This window comes from Crocodylus porosus, unplaced genomic scaffold (genome assembly GCF_001723895.1).
Source record: "Crocodylus porosus isolate Cpor-Errol unplaced genomic scaffold, CroPor_comp1, whole genome shotgun sequence".
NCBI lineage: Eukaryota > Metazoa > Chordata > Crocodylia > Crocodylidae > Crocodylus > Crocodylus porosus.
Genome location: NW_017728926.1, coordinates 15,656,260 through 15,674,899, shown reverse-complemented (window position 1 = coordinate 15,674,899; position 18,640 = coordinate 15,656,260). Strand labels below are relative to the sequence as shown.

Below are 18,640 nucleotides of genomic sequence, written 5' to 3'. Positions count from 1 at the left end.
TTTTTTTTTTTTTTTTTTTAAACTAGTCTAAGGACTTACCCGAAAAAGAGAAGCACCAAGCTGAAACGCTGCTATTTCTCCACTGCCTCGTGTAAATGAGACTTCTTTCCTTGCACACCCTGTACAAGGCCAATTGCACTGGGGGCACTCAAAGATGAAGCTGCCAGTGCTGGCTTGTGCAATTGGTATTTAAGTACTTCTTAGCTGCATCTCAGGGAGGAAGGAGAGTAGTAACAAATGAACCATTTGAGAGCCCAGCTATGCCCACAACTTGACAGAAAGTAAGTCACTCAGCTACAGTAGCTGCTAATCATTTTGAATTCTGTTTTCTGGTAGTGTACCTCAACAGCCTATATGGAAACAATCTCCATTTTAAAGCCCCGCCTTATCATTTTTAAATTCTTTGCTTCTTGAAAAGTAGCCATTTAAAAGAAACTAAGTTTTGATGCTATATTTGGATTGGAGCTGTTATTGTCACCACCTATTTCTTCAGTAACACCAGGCTCCTGTCTCCGTACATTCTGTCCATCCCACCGTTCCAGCTTAGGACTTCTCCCAAAATTCCCTTTCCCAGAAACTGGTCTCATAGAAAATATGCATTCTACCACAAGTTTTATTTTTCCTTTTATTATGAATGGATAACTTTACAATGCAGTCATTTCTACTCCTCAAAACATGCTTAAAGTGACGTCAACTGGAGATCAGGGGAAAACATTAACTACATACAGATCCAAAAACCGTCATTCAAAAAAAGAAAAAAATTTGTATTTTTTAGAAGGCTACAGTCAAGATGTGACGTTCCAAGTGAGTGGTAAATCCACCCCACCAGCTGTGCACGACAGTCTTACTCTATGGAAATGCAACACGGAAGTGAAGGGCAAAGATACCAGCATAACACACTAAAGGACAGCTTTCATTTTTATTGTGTCGTCGAGATAACATACTGCCTCGGGGCGTGATATCATATTTTTGCATGGCAAAATTTATTTCATCTACTGACTTTGGTAACAAAATCAAAGATCAGAAACTGCATATTGTAATAAATGTTACTTAATAAACCTACACTGCAAGGGATAAGTACTCTGCTACCAAAGGCATAACAGCAAAGGACATGTATAAAAAGATGGGGAGGGGGACAAGGAGGGGGCAGCAAGTCAGCTTCAGCTCCTAATTTTTCCCAAATAGCACCTGAAATCACCACCAACTCATTCTCAGTCTCCAGGATGTCAAAGAGAAAAATCACTGGTGGAAGACGAGCTCCGTTTCAAAAAGCAAAACAAAAAAAGACCTCTAAATCATCAAAAAATGCAGCATATTCAGGGTTTTGTAACTAGTATCAATTTTGCGCTCCCAATTGAGGCACTTTTTTTTTTTCCTTTTAAGATACTCTGCCTTCAGATGTCCACAGCTGATTATGGGGCCAACTCCCTGCCACGCAATAAAAGTACTGTTTTGTTTTGTTTTTTTGAAAAGCAATATCCTCTTGATTTTATTAATCCTTTCACCTCAATTAGATGTATTCACAGATGGCTCAAAAGTACGATAGCCGTTTTCCTAGCCTTGGTCTTCATTCCTGAGGCCCAACAAGGTTCCATGAGAGAAGAAAAAAAACCCACCCCATTCTGCATAGCAGGCTCCTTACACTGCTGCCTGTAGTGAATGACAATAGTAGCACAGGCAGCATACTACGAAGGTCTCAAGCGGGGTTTGATGATATTAAGATTTAAAGAGGCAGCTCAACCTTTGCTACAGACCTGTATGCTTTGGGGGGAGGAGAAAAAAAAACCCCCACAGGAAAAAAAAAAAAAACAGCCCATATAAAACAATCTTAAATTCTCCATCACTGCAGAAAAGACATAACACGTTTCCAAGACTGACAGAACAAAATCATTTCTAGACACAGGTACAACTGGCGCTTCTCTTAACAGGAGCAGTTTAAGCACATACAAGAGGCAAATTAAAAACCAATTATAAATAAAAGTTTGATCAAAAACAAAATTCAATTTTTTTCCAAAAAGTTTATAAATACATGTCTTAAAACAATACCTTCCCATACGCTCCCCCCCTGCCCCAACTCACATTAATGTCTGCTTTAAGATTCCTTTAGTATGGAGCTATATGTGTTAGTTCTGCTAATCCATACCTAGTCCAGAAAACTGATCACAGCACATATATACTGATTATCTATGCTACATGGCTCATGGGTTTACCATTATTTCCCCCCCTAATTCAATGGTTATTTCAAAGTACCAAGCAGAAGCAGAGACCAAACATCAATAACCAGTAAAGGAAAATAAAACAGCCCAGGGGGAAAAAAAACACATTCTTAAATACATGAGGTAACATTTATTGGGCTCTTTAGAAAATTTAACAAAAAAAAAAATGCAGCTCATATTTTTACCCTGCCAACACCTATTACAGTCTTTATGATAGCACAACAACGAGCAAGTATTTCATTTGCTTGGTGACTAGAAGCCACTGCCAATTCTCAAAGGCACAGGAAGTTTGTCTCTGTGATAAGTCAAAGCTTTAGGATTAAGTCATAAGGGAAAGATAAGGTATGAGCTATAAAAGTAACATTTCAGATTGTCAAACTACGCTAGTAGTTTTAGTGCATATTCATATAATCATAACCTCGTTACCATCCATTGGAATTTAACTGTTAGTCATCTGATGGGGCAATAGCAAAACTAATGCAATAGAAACAAAAAAAGGCTCTATAAAATTCAGACAAAACAAAAAGCCTCTTACAGTTTAGGTTTTTTTTTGGTAACAGAGTTTGAAAATAGGGTCGATCAAGGTAAGCAGTGCTGACTGTATGCATGGAGTACAAGTCTACTGTTGTGAGTGGCCTTTCAGAAGAATCCACTTGTCTTGTAAGAAGCCGGTTTGGTATTCAGCCTCTTTACAGCCTCAGGGTAATGCCATTTCGCTTACCAAAAAACCCAAATCCAACAAATCCAGAGATGTTTCTTCTGAAAATGTAACAAATGCTTCATTCTTTGCAGACTAATTTTAAACTGAGCAGTGGCACCTTGTGGTCAAAAATAAAATAGCTTGTTTCACTTAAATGACAAGAACTTCCAAAATGTAAAAACCGTAATTTTTACTAAATAAATGCAAAAAACACCAAAACCAATTAATGCTTTTTGCTGGCCAAGAGCCTTTAAAGGCTGGCAACTGCGCTTCCCTTTGCCCAAATCAAACTTTCTTAGATTTTACTGTGACAATTTTGAAAACACATTTAACCAACACGCTCACTGTTCCTTTCCAATTCATCTAAATCACTAGTATCGACTAGATATGCAATGATGTCCATTCTATTTTACAAAATGTACCAGCTACTTTCTGTAGCACCAATGTTCACAATGAACCAGGCCCTTCCAAAACAGAGTGAGGAAACTTGCATTTTACTTATTCCAAATGTATATACCTTGACCCTTTCCAATGAAATTCTCAGCTAAGTTTTATGCAGAACATATGATATGTGTCTTCAAATATCATTTTAAAAATTGTTCAATCTCATAAAAAGCCGTATTTCCTTAAAAGGTTTTTAATTTCTGAAAAGAGAATGGATAAGTGCTATAAAAATCAAAGCACTAAAAATGCCACTTCTCATCAATAATGCTTTGACTTGCCAGTGAGTCACTACCAAACTGTAGTGAGGACAACAGGAATTGAGAGCAGAACATCTTTTTTTTTTTTTTCCTTTCTGACAAACTGCACGTGCTTCAAATTAAACCCATGAGCCAACCAGTATTTTACCTGCATCCTGGTAGCACAAATATTTATCCCAGTGTCAAAGTCTGATGCCCAAAGAGTCCCACTCATTCTGCAACTACCACTAATTTGGTCTTGGATTTCTGTAATGCTCCTCATTCTTGCGCTATGCTTCTCAGTACATACTTGACTGTGTAGGCAAAGGCTGCAAAACCAACTATAACAAACAAGTTCGCCAAAGCTCCTCCTAAGAGTCCATGGTTACGATTGGCCTGTTGGAGACCCGGATGATTGGCAGCTGCCAGTGGTACATGCCCATTAAGAAGTGGTACCCCGTTTTGACCATAGTGTGCTTCCCCATCAGGGACAACATCTGGTAGCGGGAGAGTTGGAGGTCTATTATTGAGCTCTTCTTGTGCTTTCTGTTTTTGTTTGATTTCCTGGAATGAAATTAAATACATAAATAAAAAGAACCAATGTAAATGAAGTAGATGAAAGGTTCTGAAACAATTCCTTGTGTGTTACTAAAGTCTAATGACTGCAAAGAACAGATTTGGGCAGAAAATGTCCCATTTCAATATATATCCCTGAAATAACTTTAGTCCAAGGAGCTTGGCTGCTGACAACTTTGGCAAAACATTCAATCTAAATCTGCTTTTTAATACAACTACATTAAATCCATTTGCACAATCCTAGAAACCTACATCTTAAATCGTAAATGTTTGTAGACAGTAACTATGACACCTGAAGAGCCATTTAGAAAAAAATATATTCAGCTTTTAGCATTCAGCTGTACATTACCTGAGCACCAGATCAAATGCTCATTTTAATTTTATTTAAAAATGGGATTAATTTCACTGTATAGACCCTTGAGTGGGAAAGTGCACTTAGGTACCTCCTAAAAATTATGAATAAGCCAGCAATTCTCAAAAGATTAAAACAGAAGAAATCAGAATCCTGAGATCCTTGTCTCAGGGCTAGGTACTCAGGTATGTGTGTGTGTGTGTGTATATATATATAAAATGTTAAAATACTTATGTATGCCCCAAAAGTATATGCATCTCGGACAACCAAGCTATCACCATACCCACAGAAACAATTTAAGAATTTTGATCTCTGGAGAGGAACAGATGCATTGTTTTCTTCAGTAGGGGGAACAGAGCTAAACAGGAAGAGCCATGAGTGCAGATAGCTACCTGTCAAAATCCTACCAACTCTACGTCTGAATGAATATGGATGCAATAGAAACCACAGGTAACCAATTTCTGAAATCAGGATCCCTTTGATGTGCTGCTTCAAAAACTCTTACGAAGGTCCTAGAGCTACTAATTCACTGATTACTACTATGGCTTACAAATATTCCCTCCAGCACTATGAGTGCTGCTAATAGCATTAGCTGGCCTCATTTTGTGCTCTGAAACACTCGGTACGAGCACAGTAAAAAAGGGCTTCCTGCATATTTTCCCACTTCTCCAGCATCTGCATCAACTGGCAGTAATTTGGCTGATGACTGGGAGATGGTCTATGTACAACCTATGAATTCCATTTGAGATTATGAACTTGATGGGTAACTCCAGCCCTCAACTCTGGACACTAGCAAGTGTCATAACCCCTCTCCCTCTCAAAAGTTACAGGACACTGCCCAACAGCAATGTAGGTGGTGAAACCAAGCTTTTTCCCCAAGATTTCTGGGAAAGCTGATGGAATTTATTTTCTCCAAAAGCCAAACAAAGGAACTGTGTTTCAATGCTGCCATTTACAGATTCAGATAAGGGAAGTTGGAGACAGAGGAGAAAAAGAGGAACAAAGTGGGGGGAGGTTCAGTGCATGACCAAGAAAAGTTAAAGGAAGTTAACCAAAGAAAGAGAAAAGAGGGAAAAGAGAGAGATACTTGGATTCAAGAGGACTAATCAAATGCCATATAGTATGTAGGTATTTCATCATCATCATTTTTACCTTGATCCATGTAAATTTAAATATCTTATGCTCCCTAAAATTAAAGAATGTTTGTTTTAGGAATCCTGTACAAAAAGTCTGGGTCCATTTGCTTCACCATTCGCACATCCCTGAAGAGGACAAACTGGACACCAGGATATTCACAAGGCTGGAGCTCTGCGAAAGGTATGCCCAATAAGCTGGGGAGTAAAAGGAAAGCGGCACTAATCTTCAGGCCTAAGCAGGTAGACCACAAGAATTACTAGTCTTCTGCAAGCCTTTGGCCAGTTAATTTGCACTATCTGCATGCTTATGTATAACACAGGGTATAAAAATAAGGCAGTCAAATGAACCTTCTTACCTCCACCACTTCAGGGAACAGCTCACAGAAGACTTTATCTTTTAAATTAAATGCTAAGCTCTGTGCAGCAAGTTGTCTTTTCTGTCAAGGCAACAAAGGAGAAAATATCAGCTTGGAAATAAAAATTTCAAAACATATTACTTTAAACCTTAAAGCACTGGGTTATTTCAAGTGAAAATATTGCAAGGCACTAACCTACTAAATTGCTAATATTTCTGAATATGGATTCACCACTAATGGCATTCTAAACCCAACTCTTCAAGACTCCTTATTTTAATCTAAATGTTTGTCCATAGTTTGCAACTACCCAACTATGCCATTTTGGGGAGCCGCTCTCAGAAATAATGCTAATACAGGCAGTAGCTACGTTTTTACAGAGAATCCAGGGTGCAAGAGAAAAACACCTTATAAAATCCCTCCCTACAATCTGAAGCTAATTTATTCAAGCTACCACTGAATTTCCAACCACCTATTAATATAAAAAATAGCCAATTTGAAACATTTAACTTTGTAGCCAGAAACTCCAGCACTGAGGCACTGCATGCATTTTCCACCTGTGATCCTTGACCCTAAGTTCTTTCAAACAACTTTTCTTCTGCCCCCCTCCTTTATGAACAGACAATGGTACAGCTAGCTTTAGAACCCAGAACTAATGGTTTCCAGGCTTCTGCTCTAACCATCGGTCCATGAACAACACACACTGACCTGAAAAAGAAAACCCAACATAGTATCATTAAGTGCTTACTGTGAACTCTGAGGTTTCTATGCTCCCCAATGTGGGGCCCTTTTCCACCATAAAACTAAGGAGGCCTGTCAAGATTGTGGAGACTGACCAAGCTGGATTCCATGTATCAGGATGGAAATCAGTGATTGAAAGACATAACCTTCAAAAACAAAACAATCAATGCATTTAATTCCTTGCCATTAATAAAGAGGAACAGTTTACACATTTAAACATGTTTTAAAAAGGGGTTAATAGCACAAGCGTTACAAAAAAAATCCTTACCTTGTGTTACATTTAAACCTTCCATTAGGAGTTATCATATAAATACTAGGAGGTTTAAAGGGGAATTCTCTGGGGAAAATCAGTTTCCCGTGATAATAGCCACCTGTGTTACATAAAGAAAAACATCAATGATTTGTTTTGTACTCAGAAACATTTTTTTTCCTGAAACAGTTATAAAACATAAAATAAAACATATGCACCAAACACATCAAAACTAATCATCCTAACACCCTCAAACATACAAACTGCTGTCTTTGTTAGAAACATTTGATGCAACAGAAATCATCAGAGGATAATGCTAATACGATCACATTTCAAGAGGCATCATGAAAGTCACAGGCCAAGGTTAGTTTTAAAATTGAAGCAAATCACTGCATGGAGAGGTACTTTTTTAGTCAGCAGACAGATACAGATGTATAACAACTGTTAGAGCCACGAGCAGTACATGTGCACTTTGGCTACAAGCTAATATTCACCTTCATATGGCGTCATTTCAGGTCCTCGTACAACATAGTGCCTAAAGGAAGCAAAAGAAGTTTGCTTTAGAGGAGCACACTCCAGCCCACTGAGAGCCATCAAGTTTCCAAAGGAAAACAAAACAAATCATACAAGTGTTTATTTGTTTAGTAAGCTGCTTCATATCTAAAACACCTCCTCCTTTTACCACCTCTCATAGATTTAATAGACATTAGGGCTGGAAGGGACCCCGGAAGATTATCGAGTCCAGCAGGGCCAGGAAGTCAGCTGGGGTCACAGGATCCCAGCAAGATAAACGTCCAATTGACTCTTAAAGGAGTCCAGAGTAGGTGCTTACACCTCTCTCCCCAAAGAAAACACCAGTACAAAACGAAGAGCAAGGGGAAGAGAGGAAGCGTCAGACTCTATGACCTGGATCTCTCCATGCTTTTCTGAAACCTAATTTGCTCTGATTCTTACCATTCAAGGATATTTGATGGGAGAGGTTCAGCACAAATATAAGGCACTGGATCTTTTTTAATTCGAAGGTAGTCCTGTTTAAGTCTCTGTGTTGCTGTAGTTGGTGCTCTCTTATTAGTATTGTTGCTCATCTAGGAAAAAACAGGAATGATCTCAGTGTGAGAACACAGCAGCAGTTACCACGGCTCATGAAAGCAAATGCATGCTTACCCACTGAGCTGGAGAGTTTTCTGCGTGCAATAAAGTCTAAAATCCCATCAAGTACCACTAGACTCATCTGTTCTACGAAATTACACATATTGACACAGACTGAACATAGTACCAGAACTGCAACATGCAGTGTGAAATTAATAGATTAAACCCTCTGCACCTTTTTCCAATGATTTCCCTCAATTCCCTCCCTTTTCCTGTCCTCCCACCAGCCCTTAAGTTGTCTTTCCTGCCTAGCGCAAGGGGCTGGACCCGACAATCTTGCAAGGTGCCTTCCAGCTCTTAGATGCACCGATGGATTCGCAGACTGTAAGCGCTGCACCAATGGTTCAGTAAAAACTAAACTAAGTCGCTATATTCTGGAGCGACGCAGTCCCGCCATGCCTTATATGCCGTACAAATGCAGGACTCAAACTGTCTCTTGCTCATAGACTTTACAGACGGAAAGCGAAGCCAGAGCCAGAAACAACAACAGCAACAACACTTATGAAAAGTACAACCGCGTTTCTTCCCCACCAGCCTCCAAGCGACCAGAACATTTCTCTCCTCCGCTCGCCCAGCAGAAAACCCTCGGCCTAAAACTACGTCCCTTTCCTTTCCCAATTCGCCAGTCACTTCCCACTTAGCTTCACTCAAACCTCAACCTATTGAGGGTGTCCTCCTTGCCCAGCTGTTTCAAGCGAAACAACGGCCATGACTGAGGCAGACGAGATTCTCTGGGTAAATGGGATCCTTTTAGTTTAATTAGACTGACTCAAATAGCGGGGGAAGGTTTTCTTGGCAAGCTTTTTGGGTATCACCCCCCTTTGTCTGGCGGAGGAAGCGTCTGCTCTTCCTGGATGGAAACGCGGCGTCCTTTGACGGACGCAGCTACAACGCCGAACCCCTACAACCGTGGCTACAGTTTCTCTTGGTGTTAAACCCGAACAGCCCCGAGACGCGGCTCTCGCGAAACCCCGACCAGCGCTGCCCCACGCAAGCCACGTTTCAGTTAAAAAAAAAAAAAAAAAAACAACAAAAAACCAGCGCATCTCGCGGAAAGGACATCGGTGCTGAAACCAGGCCCGCGAGTGTCGCTCGGCACCCTGCCTCCGGGCACGGCTAGCCCTGGCAACGCGGGGAAGGAGCTGCCGAGATGCGGCGAGGCCCGAGAGTGCGGGCAGCGTGGCCTCATTCTCAGACCGCGCGGTACTCCCGGGGCGCCCGAGCCGGGCCCCACGCACGGCCCCGCTCACCTCTCCGCGCTGGGCCGCGGGCCGGGCCGCTCCGGGCCTGGGGAGGGGCGAGCGGCAACAGCGGGGCCCCCTCGGCGCCGTCGCTACCATCCAAGATGGCCGCCCAGGGAGGCGGGGCCGGACGGGGCCCGGCGTCCCCTCCCGGAAACCGGAAATAAACGAGGGGACGCGGGGTCCAACCCGCGCTCGCTTCCGCCAGAGCAGGGGCAGAGTGGGAACGCAGCGTTCCCGCCTTCCGGCAGGAAAAGTGACGCTTGGTCCCGCCCCTTTCACCGTACTTCCGCTTTTGGCTCAGCTGACTTCCGCTTCCGCGTCGAGAGGGGCGTGTGCGTGATGGGCCGCAGTAGGCAGCGGGGTCAGAGTATGTCGGAGCTTGCATGTGTGGCGGCGGTGTGCCTGCCCTGCTCCGACACTTGAGAAGCGGGCCGGGGTTTGGGACTTTTAGAGTTTTTGTGTTGGTGTGCGGGAGTTTGTTTTGGGGCTTTTTTTGCGGGGGTGTTGGGGCTTTTTCTTTTGTGGTTGGTTGTTTTTGTTTGGGGACTTTTCTGGGTTTGAGTTCTTTGGGGGGGGGGGGTGATATCTTTTATTCACCAGCTGTAGGGTTTGGGGTGAAGTCCAACCAGCTTTTGAAGATGAAGCTTGCATTGGGGCACTGCAAGGAGCTGGCCCCAGCGAAGCGGAAACCCGGTTCGGACTGGAAGCGCTTGGAAGATGCATCACAGAAAATGTTCCAGTGGAAACGGGTCTTGCGGGGCTCGGTTTTGTTTCCATCCCGTTCTTGCGTGTTCTCAAATAAAAGGGGTGTTCAGTCCTTGCCGTTTGCCTCCTGTATGCTTTGGTAAAGAGGCTACGTGCCAGATCTTGCATTTCGGATGCTGAAGCGAAGAGGTTTTGGTTCTTCAAGGCTAGACAGATTCTCTCTGCATTTCCCCTGAAAATGTATGCAACACCCGTTCATGCGCTAGGAAGGAAAGAAAAGGCACAGTTACTTAAGTCTAGTTTTATCAGGCCACCTATTTCCCTCGCATGGTGGATGTGTTTATGCAGATTTCCCAAATCAGCCGTATTATGGAGCCGGTGGTTAAATTGTCCTCACTTGGTGTGATTTGGATGATCTAAAGATCAGACTAAGCTTGAAGAAAATGCCACAATAAATCAGTGAGCTATATGCAGGCATTTCCTCTGCATAAAAAGGAAAATACTAAGAAACATCCGGGGCAAAAAAGTGGGAATGGGCCATAAGAAGTTGGGAGAGGGGAGTAGGGTATTTTTGTTTGTTTGGGGGTTGTTGCTTTTTTGTGGGGGGAGGGTTGTTTGTGCTTAAATAAAGGAGCAATTCCAAAAATGAAAGAAAAATCAGTTCCAAGTTGGAAAGGTGACTGCCCAGAACTCAGATGGCACACTGAGAACTTTAGTAATCGGAACAAAAATAAACCATTTTTCTTCTTGGATTTACTGTGTTTCATGATAGACGCCTTGTGTGGAACTCTCATTCCACTGAAATCAATGATAGAGCTCCCCTTTGGCTCCAATAAAGCTTCAGTTTCACCAGCCTGAGTTTCATCAAATCAGCTTATCTCTAATGAGCCATGTTAAATGTTCCTTTCTGAGATGTTATATGCTAAGTAACAGCTCGTAGCTCTAACATTTTGAGGCTTAATGACCAAACACACCACATCTCCCATAGTGACACACAATGTCATTGAGGGTAGGGGGATAAAAATCCTACATGTTCTCAGCTGTTTATGTTACAGAAGCTATTTGCCTCTGTTCTTTGGAAAGCATGAACAAGTTTCTTTGTTCCTTGCTGTTTGGTACTATTTCATATAAATGCTCCTCCCCAGCTGTTTTGCAGAAGTTGACTCATCATTTTAAACTTCCTTTTACTACCAAACAGGGTTGTACTGCAGTGTTACAGTTCTTTGGAAAATAGGTATGAATATGCTGTTGACAAGCCTGGACACACACCAGCCCTCTTGCTTTCCTTGTGGCCCTCAGCCCTAGACTTTTTTTTTTCCCCCAGGCCTGCTATCTGTGACCTATATTGCAATGTATCAGTTACTCTGAGAGGAAGCTAATGCCCTTGGATACCCACTGCCATGTGGGTGACAAGACTTTAAAAGTACAAAGACAAGGGAGGGCACTAATAGTAAGTAGATGGTAGGAGGAACTGACCTAATATAGTATCAAAGGGGGTTGGGAGGGGAGGCAGGACACAGGTTACAATTGGTATTTGTTTTAAAACCAAATCTTTGGTTATAGAGATAAGAGATAACAGATAGAATGAAACTAAGTTTTGTTATATCTCTTATGTGACCATTTGTTCACGCATGAAATCACTTCAGGTTTAAGAGCACCTACTCCTGAAAACCCTAGAAATCACCTAGCAGTAGGCTTCATAGGATCAAGCAATAAGGGTTTGATGCAAGTCAGATTTCAAGGTGCATTAGAAATACAGTGATCCACTACTTCTGTGCATATTGGATAATTGCACGATACAATATCAGTCTTTTTTCTTGTTGTTGCTTGCATTGTAGCAAATGCCCACTAACTTTCCCCCCACTGTCTATTTTGTAGTTCATATTTAACTGTATATTAGATTAAACTGAGTAGGAAACTCAATATCAAGACTTCTAAATCAACTGGGACTCGATTCAGTCCCATGAGTTTCATGGCAGCTATTAGATGCATCAGGTAATCCAAGAAAATAGGTAAGGGAGCCTTAATGAGGTGCAAGAAACATAGCCCAGGTATCACAATGAGTTTAGGTAAGTGCATAGCCTTGAGACTGACAAAAGCCCATGCTGTTAAGTGGAGTGCACTGTGAAGGATCTGCCTCTGCTGTGTCTGGCCCACTTCCTAAGCATCAAATCTATGCGAGCATGTAGAATAAAGCCATTGGTATCTTTCAGCGCTTTGGCTAATGTTCTGAGAAAGGATTAACGTTTCAGTGTCACCTACATATGCTGTTACAATTTCAGGGCTCTTGCGAGCTGTCTGTTCCTGGCTGTTTTTACAGTTCTTTCCAGGCACTTGAGCTTTGTTCCACAGATAACATTTTAGAAAATGAATTCAAGGGACTATATTTTCCTTTAGGATTTTTTTTTTTTTTTTGTCAAGCCATTGCCTCCAAAATCATACATTGCACTGTGTCTTTCTCTAGCGCGCAGTAATCAAGTTGTGGCCATCATGCCTTACACATTGAGGTCAAAATTGGTTAAAAACAAAAAACCCATGACCTTAAGGCTGTGATTCTTACGGAGTCTTCAATTTTCTATGATTCTCTACTAGATAATCTTGTTTGACTAAAACAAGGACTTGTTTGACTAAAATAGGACTAGAAGATGGAAGCAAAAGTGACTCAGTTGCCCAAAGAATTTGCATTGGATTCATTATCATGCAGGATTTAGTGAGCAGAACAAGGGCTGGAATCTTGTTTTTAATTATTATTACTATTGTATCTGTTCCAAAAATCACGAGTACCTTCCATATCAACTAATATTTGTAGCAGTAGTCAGGCTGACATACATAATTATGTCCAACAGGGAGCAGTGGTGGTACATAGACATGATTGCATTCCAGTTTGATTGTGTTCAATCTTCTCACTGAAATGTGTTGAGAGTGAGCTAGAGACCAAGGCGGACTAAGAAGAACTACATACAGAAGGATCTGGCACTGTCAAGCTAATGGGCAACTAAATGACAGCTGAAATTCAGCGTAGACAACTGCAAAGTGACGGGCATGGGCAAAAATAACCCAAACTATACCTCCACTATGATGGGGTCTACATTAGATGTTATTGCACAGAAAAGAGTTATTGTGTACCATTTGCTGAAAACATCAGCTCCATGCTCAGCAGCCAACAAAAAGGCAAACAAAATGCTAGGGATTATTAAGAAGTGAATTATACACAAAATGGAAAATAAAATTATGCCCCTTTATAAATCCATGGTGCGTCCACACCTTGAATGCCATGTCCAGTTTTGGTCCACTCCCCACACCTTAAAAAGGATGTAGAAGAACTAGGGAAGGTCCAGAGAAGGGCAGCAAGGATGATTATGGAGGGGCTTGCATGTGAGGAGAGACTAAAGAGGTGAGGCCTATTCAGTTTAAAAGAGATGCCTGCAAAGGGGCATGAGCAGGGTTTACAAAACACTAAATGGCAAAGAGAATGTAAATAGGGATTTATTATTTAACATCTCTCACAATTCAAGAATTTGGGGTCATGAAATGAAACAAGCAGGTACTAATTTTAAAACTAAGAAAGGGACCTTCTTTTTCACGCCATATGTAATTAAAGTGTGGGACTGATTGCCACCAGATGTTGCAGAAGCTGACAATGTAGCCCAATTCAAAAAGAGATTGGCCAAATTCTTGGAGGAAAGGTATAGCACTAGCTATTGAACCTGGAAGCCAGGGGTGCAGCCTCTGAATCAAAACTTCCTGGACCTCAAATGTTGGAGGCTGGAAATGGGAGATGGACAGTGGGAAAAAACCTTGGTCCCACCCCCTTTCAGCATCCACTCTTGGCCAGTGTGACACAAGGTACTGGGCAAGGTGGCCCTAGGACTGACTCAGTAAATGGCAATGATGCTCTTGTGAAGATTTTCCAAGGAACTGTGAAAAGGTTAAACCACATTTTTGTTTCAGAAATCCACTGTTTTGATAACAAGTAGATTTAGATAATGAAACGACCCGAAGAAGAGATTAACAGAGACTCCTTAGCCTGCCATCAGTTGTATTACTAAAGTAGACAGAAGGTTTGTCATTTTCTGGCCATCTTCATGGTGTGATCTCAGCTGATCTCATCTGCAATCCTGGGCTATGCTAGGTCGGATGCAGACACAAGCTAGTTGGGGATTTCCCAGGAAATCCAGGAAGCGCCAATGATTTCTCAGAACATGTCACAACATGATGGAGAACCAAAGTTTGGCTGACTTGTGCTCATTAAAATCCCATTTTGTGTTACAAGGTAGGGATTGCAAAACATGATGTGTGCTTAAAAAAAAAAACAGCTAACTCCGGCATGTACATTCAGGTTCCCCGTAATTTCAAGAGAAGTCATGATACGGTGCTTCACGCCACCAGCACTTCTGGATAGTATTGTTGATGCCAAGTGACTGCTGTGGGCCACTGCCTTTCAGCAGCAAGTGGAAGAAATACTTGGATTTAGAGGGCTGAAGGGAGAGGTGGGTTGGGTTGCACTGCCAGGACCCCAGAAATAAATATACATTACTATGTACCTGTTTTGATACCTGAGGACAACTACACTGTAGTTTTTCCCCCTGTACCATATTTCCCCCCAATATTTCTTACACAGGAATTTCTATATAAGCATCTAAGTATGGAGAAAAACCAGATGGGCCTGTAGCAAAGTGCCCATAATACTGAAGGATTATTTTAGCTCTTCCCATTTACCTCTCACTTCCCATACTGATGTTCCCTAACCCAATGTATTTCATGCATATTATAAGTATGCTGTAGTTAATGTTCCACTCACCTTTCCGGTATGTTAAGCTAAACACTAATGATAGCATATAATGTCCCATGGTAATTTCAGTGTTTCTTCCCAGTTGTTTTCCAAAATGCAGATGAATCATGCTGCTCTGGAATTGCTGCTCCTTTGGAATTAGTTTTTGGGCTCGCATGGTCATTTCTGGGATGGCTCTTTTAAATCCAGGCAGGGAAAATCCCTAGGATTCTCACACGTGTGCTCCTGGGCGTTAATGTGGCCAAAATCATTGAATGCACCAATTAAATGGTAAGTACATATGTCTCTTGGCATTTAAGGGGCAGATAATGGAGGACTTAGGAACGTCTGGAACTCTTTGGGATGTAGAGGATTGATGAGGATCTAGGAGGATACTGTTTGTGTGTGTGTCTGCATGTCTCATTTGTGTACTTGTACACTGTTATTATAAAGGTTGAAGTCACTCGGCAAGTGATGCGAGTCCCTGGTCTAGATCACACAGGAGTTACAAGATAGAGAAGCTTCTTTCTGTAGGTGCTAGACCAGGGGTCAGCAACATTTTTGGGCAGAGTGCCAAAGACATCCACAACTTCAACTTGTAAGATGTTGGTATGCCAAGGGTGGATGGCGGGGGAGCCACGAGGGGCCCAATCCTTGCTGTTGCTGTGTAGCCCCGGCCTCTTCCCCACCTAGAGGCATGTGAGTCAAGCAAAATACCTTCGAGTGCCATACTCTGGCACCCATGCCAGGCGTTGCCTACCCCTGTGAGAGACCATCACAAGGGAGATCAACTGTAGCACTTTTATTGCTCATCCCTATATACTCAGCCCAAGGCCTGGAAGCAAGGTTCATAAAACAGAGGCTGTTGAATTTGCTTTCTCTATTGTTCTGCTGGAGCTGATCCTATGGAGCTACAGGCATGCAGTCAATCATTGTTGTTCATCAACAGAGTTTATCCATGAACCTTATTTGAGGTTGAGCTAATTTAAAAGAGAACAATTTATTTGAGCGAGTGGCTTGTTTGGTTGGAGTCCCCCCCCCCCACAAATTGTGCATTGATGCCACGGCAGGGAAGGCATTCGCATCAATGCTCTCAGGAGGACAATTCAAGTATGTGGATGAAACCTGAATTACAAGATGGTAGATGGACGTCCAGGTCCATTTAGGAGCTTTAGTGTGGCATTGCGAAACTCTCAGCAAACAAAGAGCATTTCTGGAAGGATGCACAGGGCATTTTTTAACAAGAGCCTGATTTTGATAGCGTCTCTCCTGTACTTTTATGTAATGTACAGCATGTCTGGAATCCAATGTAAAGAAAAATCAACACTTCAAGCTGTTTTTTTAAAATAAGTCTGCACTGTGGGTTTTTTTCCAGAGCATAGGAAAATTTTTGCAATCTGTCATATACTTAAAGATAATAAGATGACAGAAACATGTGGGAGCTAACAGCACAGGTTTATTAATTTTAACTCATCGCTTCATGGGTTTAGCAACCCGTTGCCTTGCCAACAGTGTGAAGTTTGAGAGAACATAGACCTTTTGTATCAGTTTTGAAAAAGTGTAATTCTCTCCCTCTCTCATACTTTCCAGTCTTAAAAAAAATCGCATTCTGGTTTATGACTAATTATTTAGCAGCACCACAACTTTTCAAGTCAGATACAAGTAACAAAGAGGCAAGATTTCCAGAGCTCTGGGCTTTGTTCAATTCACAGGCAGGTCTCGGACAACCTGCAAAACTGTCTCTCTGCTTTTGTAGCGTGGGGAGAAAAGCGCAGCGCACGTCTCTAGATGCACTCAAAGCTCCATGAAATTGTGGGATTAAAACATTTCAGAGCTGAAGAATATCGAGTTTGCAGTGCTTCGGAACAAGTCGGGCAGTTTAATGAGGTTAGCAGAAGTAATATTTCCTTCCACCCCCAACATTGTATCTGCTCATCAGTAGATCTACCTGAGCGACACTTTAAGAAACTCACTTCAGTAAACGAGGCAGAATTCAAAGACTTCTCCATGCGTCACGGAGACAGTATTTTTCCAGAGGAAGTTGACCTCCCTGAGACAAACCTCTTTCACTAAAAAAAAATAATAATAATTGCCTGTTGCCACTGCTTTTCCTTGTCCTGCATATGTAGGTAACCAGGAAGAAGGCAGCTTGCCTCTTTGTTCTCATTATCCCTGATGCTTGAGTTAATCATCAGTGGACATTACTTGCTGACATGAACCCACGCACACGTGCACGTAGGATATGGCCCAAAGCAAACGCCCAGAAATCTTCTTTCCCTTTCTCTGTCTTCAGAGCTATGTGTTGATTCACCCTCCCTGTGCGCTGAGCCATCATGCTGACCACAGAGAAAGAGGGCCTTGAGAAAACAGCTCTGCCTGGGTGGAGCAGGGACTGTGTTGGGAGGAGGAGGAGGATGCTAAAACTCGAAGTCCTTATGCTTCACCCTTGCCTGGTCCAATGCACACATGGAGGGAAGCACAAAGGAGCCACTTGTGTCTTTGTCCTCAGGCCATTTCTTCACCAGCCCTGTAACCTGCCATGGCTTACCCAAAGGGGCTGGTTTATTAGTTGAAGCCATTAAACACAGCAGCCCCCAGCCAAGTCACCAATACATAAGGCATGGCAGGGGCTGGGAGAGCGTGGCATGGAGTCATGTTGTGCAATCAACACCCTCTCCGCGTGGTGCTCTGCCCTCCTTTCAAGGTAGATGGGTGGTCTGTGAAGCTGGTGACTCTGCTATGGTCTTAGTTTCATGGGGCTGGGTCTTTTTAACTCAGGTAGCAGAGGTTCAAGTTCTTCTCTTCTATCCTAGACAACCTGTCATGTGGATCCATTGTTAACAGTGACGCTGGGTGGTAAACCAGCTGGGATTCTGCACACCAAGGGAAAGTCCAATTTGGCTAGTTCCACTGCCTTTTCTAGCCTTTTTTTGTCTTGCTGTGGTCAAGGCCAAGGATTTAGTTCCTATTATTCGGCTGCTTACTCCCCAGGGTAATTGGCACTGTATAATACAAATCCAATGGGAGCATCTACACATGCACATTTACTTTGCAATTTAGGTTACTGCACAGTACCCAAAAAATTACTGTGCAATACAGACATGCATCTACACGTGCACATCTGTACCGCACAGTAACTATGGCAACTTATGCTGACTTGGGCATAAAGTTGATACCTTCGTCATGCAGGTATCAACTTTATGCCCAAGTATTTACTGCACAGTAACGCATGTATAGATGCCTTGCTGCATAGTAACACTGTTTGTGTGGACTGACTTGGGACTAGCTTTAGTCCCAAGTCAATCCACACACAGCGTTACTGTGCTTTAACGGCTGCAGGTGTAGAAGCCGGCTCTCCGTAGCCCTAAGGATTAGGGCTCTCACAGGCCAAAGGTGCTGAGAAGCTGCTCAGTGCCCTTAAGAAATGGCATCAAAAGAGATCAAGATCAAGTGTGAGCAAAACCACCAGGGGAGTGAGGAAACAGGAGCTTTGAGTGGCTCTTAGGATGCATCCACCGGTGTAGGCTGAGACAAGGAAGCCCATATAGGTGGGGGTGAGGCTGAACAGAGGCATGGAACAGAAGTAAGGAGCCTGAATGCAACACAGGATGGAAGTGGGGATCATGGGATGGGACTGGAGAAATAAGCTGAGTGGTGAGAGAGGAGAGTGATTCTGGCAAGAGCATTGTGGATGGACTGGCAGAGGAGGAGGAGAAGGAGCACAGTGATCAAGGCAGCAGGCCAGGGGGGTGCAGAAGGAACCAGGA

The 18,640-nt window shown here is 42.6% G+C and overlaps 1 protein-coding gene across 1 annotated transcript; it reads right to left on the bottom strand.

Annotated features, from left to right (window-relative positions):
* Positions 1–905: 905 nt before the first annotated feature.
* On the bottom strand, positions 906–9,529 carry UBE2J2 (ubiquitin conjugating enzyme E2 J2). The gene is made up of 7 exons (XM_019541587.1): positions 9,404–9,529; positions 7,959–8,089; positions 7,499–7,539; positions 7,023–7,125; positions 6,762–6,900; positions 6,017–6,097; positions 906–4,160 (listed from the first exon to the last, which is right to left on the bottom strand). Exons 1-7 carry the CDS (start codon positions 9,491–9,493, stop codon positions 3,876–3,878), a joined length of 870 nt encoding a protein of 289 aa, XP_019397132.1. The 5' UTR covers positions 9,494–9,529; the 3' UTR covers positions 906–3,875.
* Positions 9,530–18,640: the final 9,111 nt, after the last annotated feature.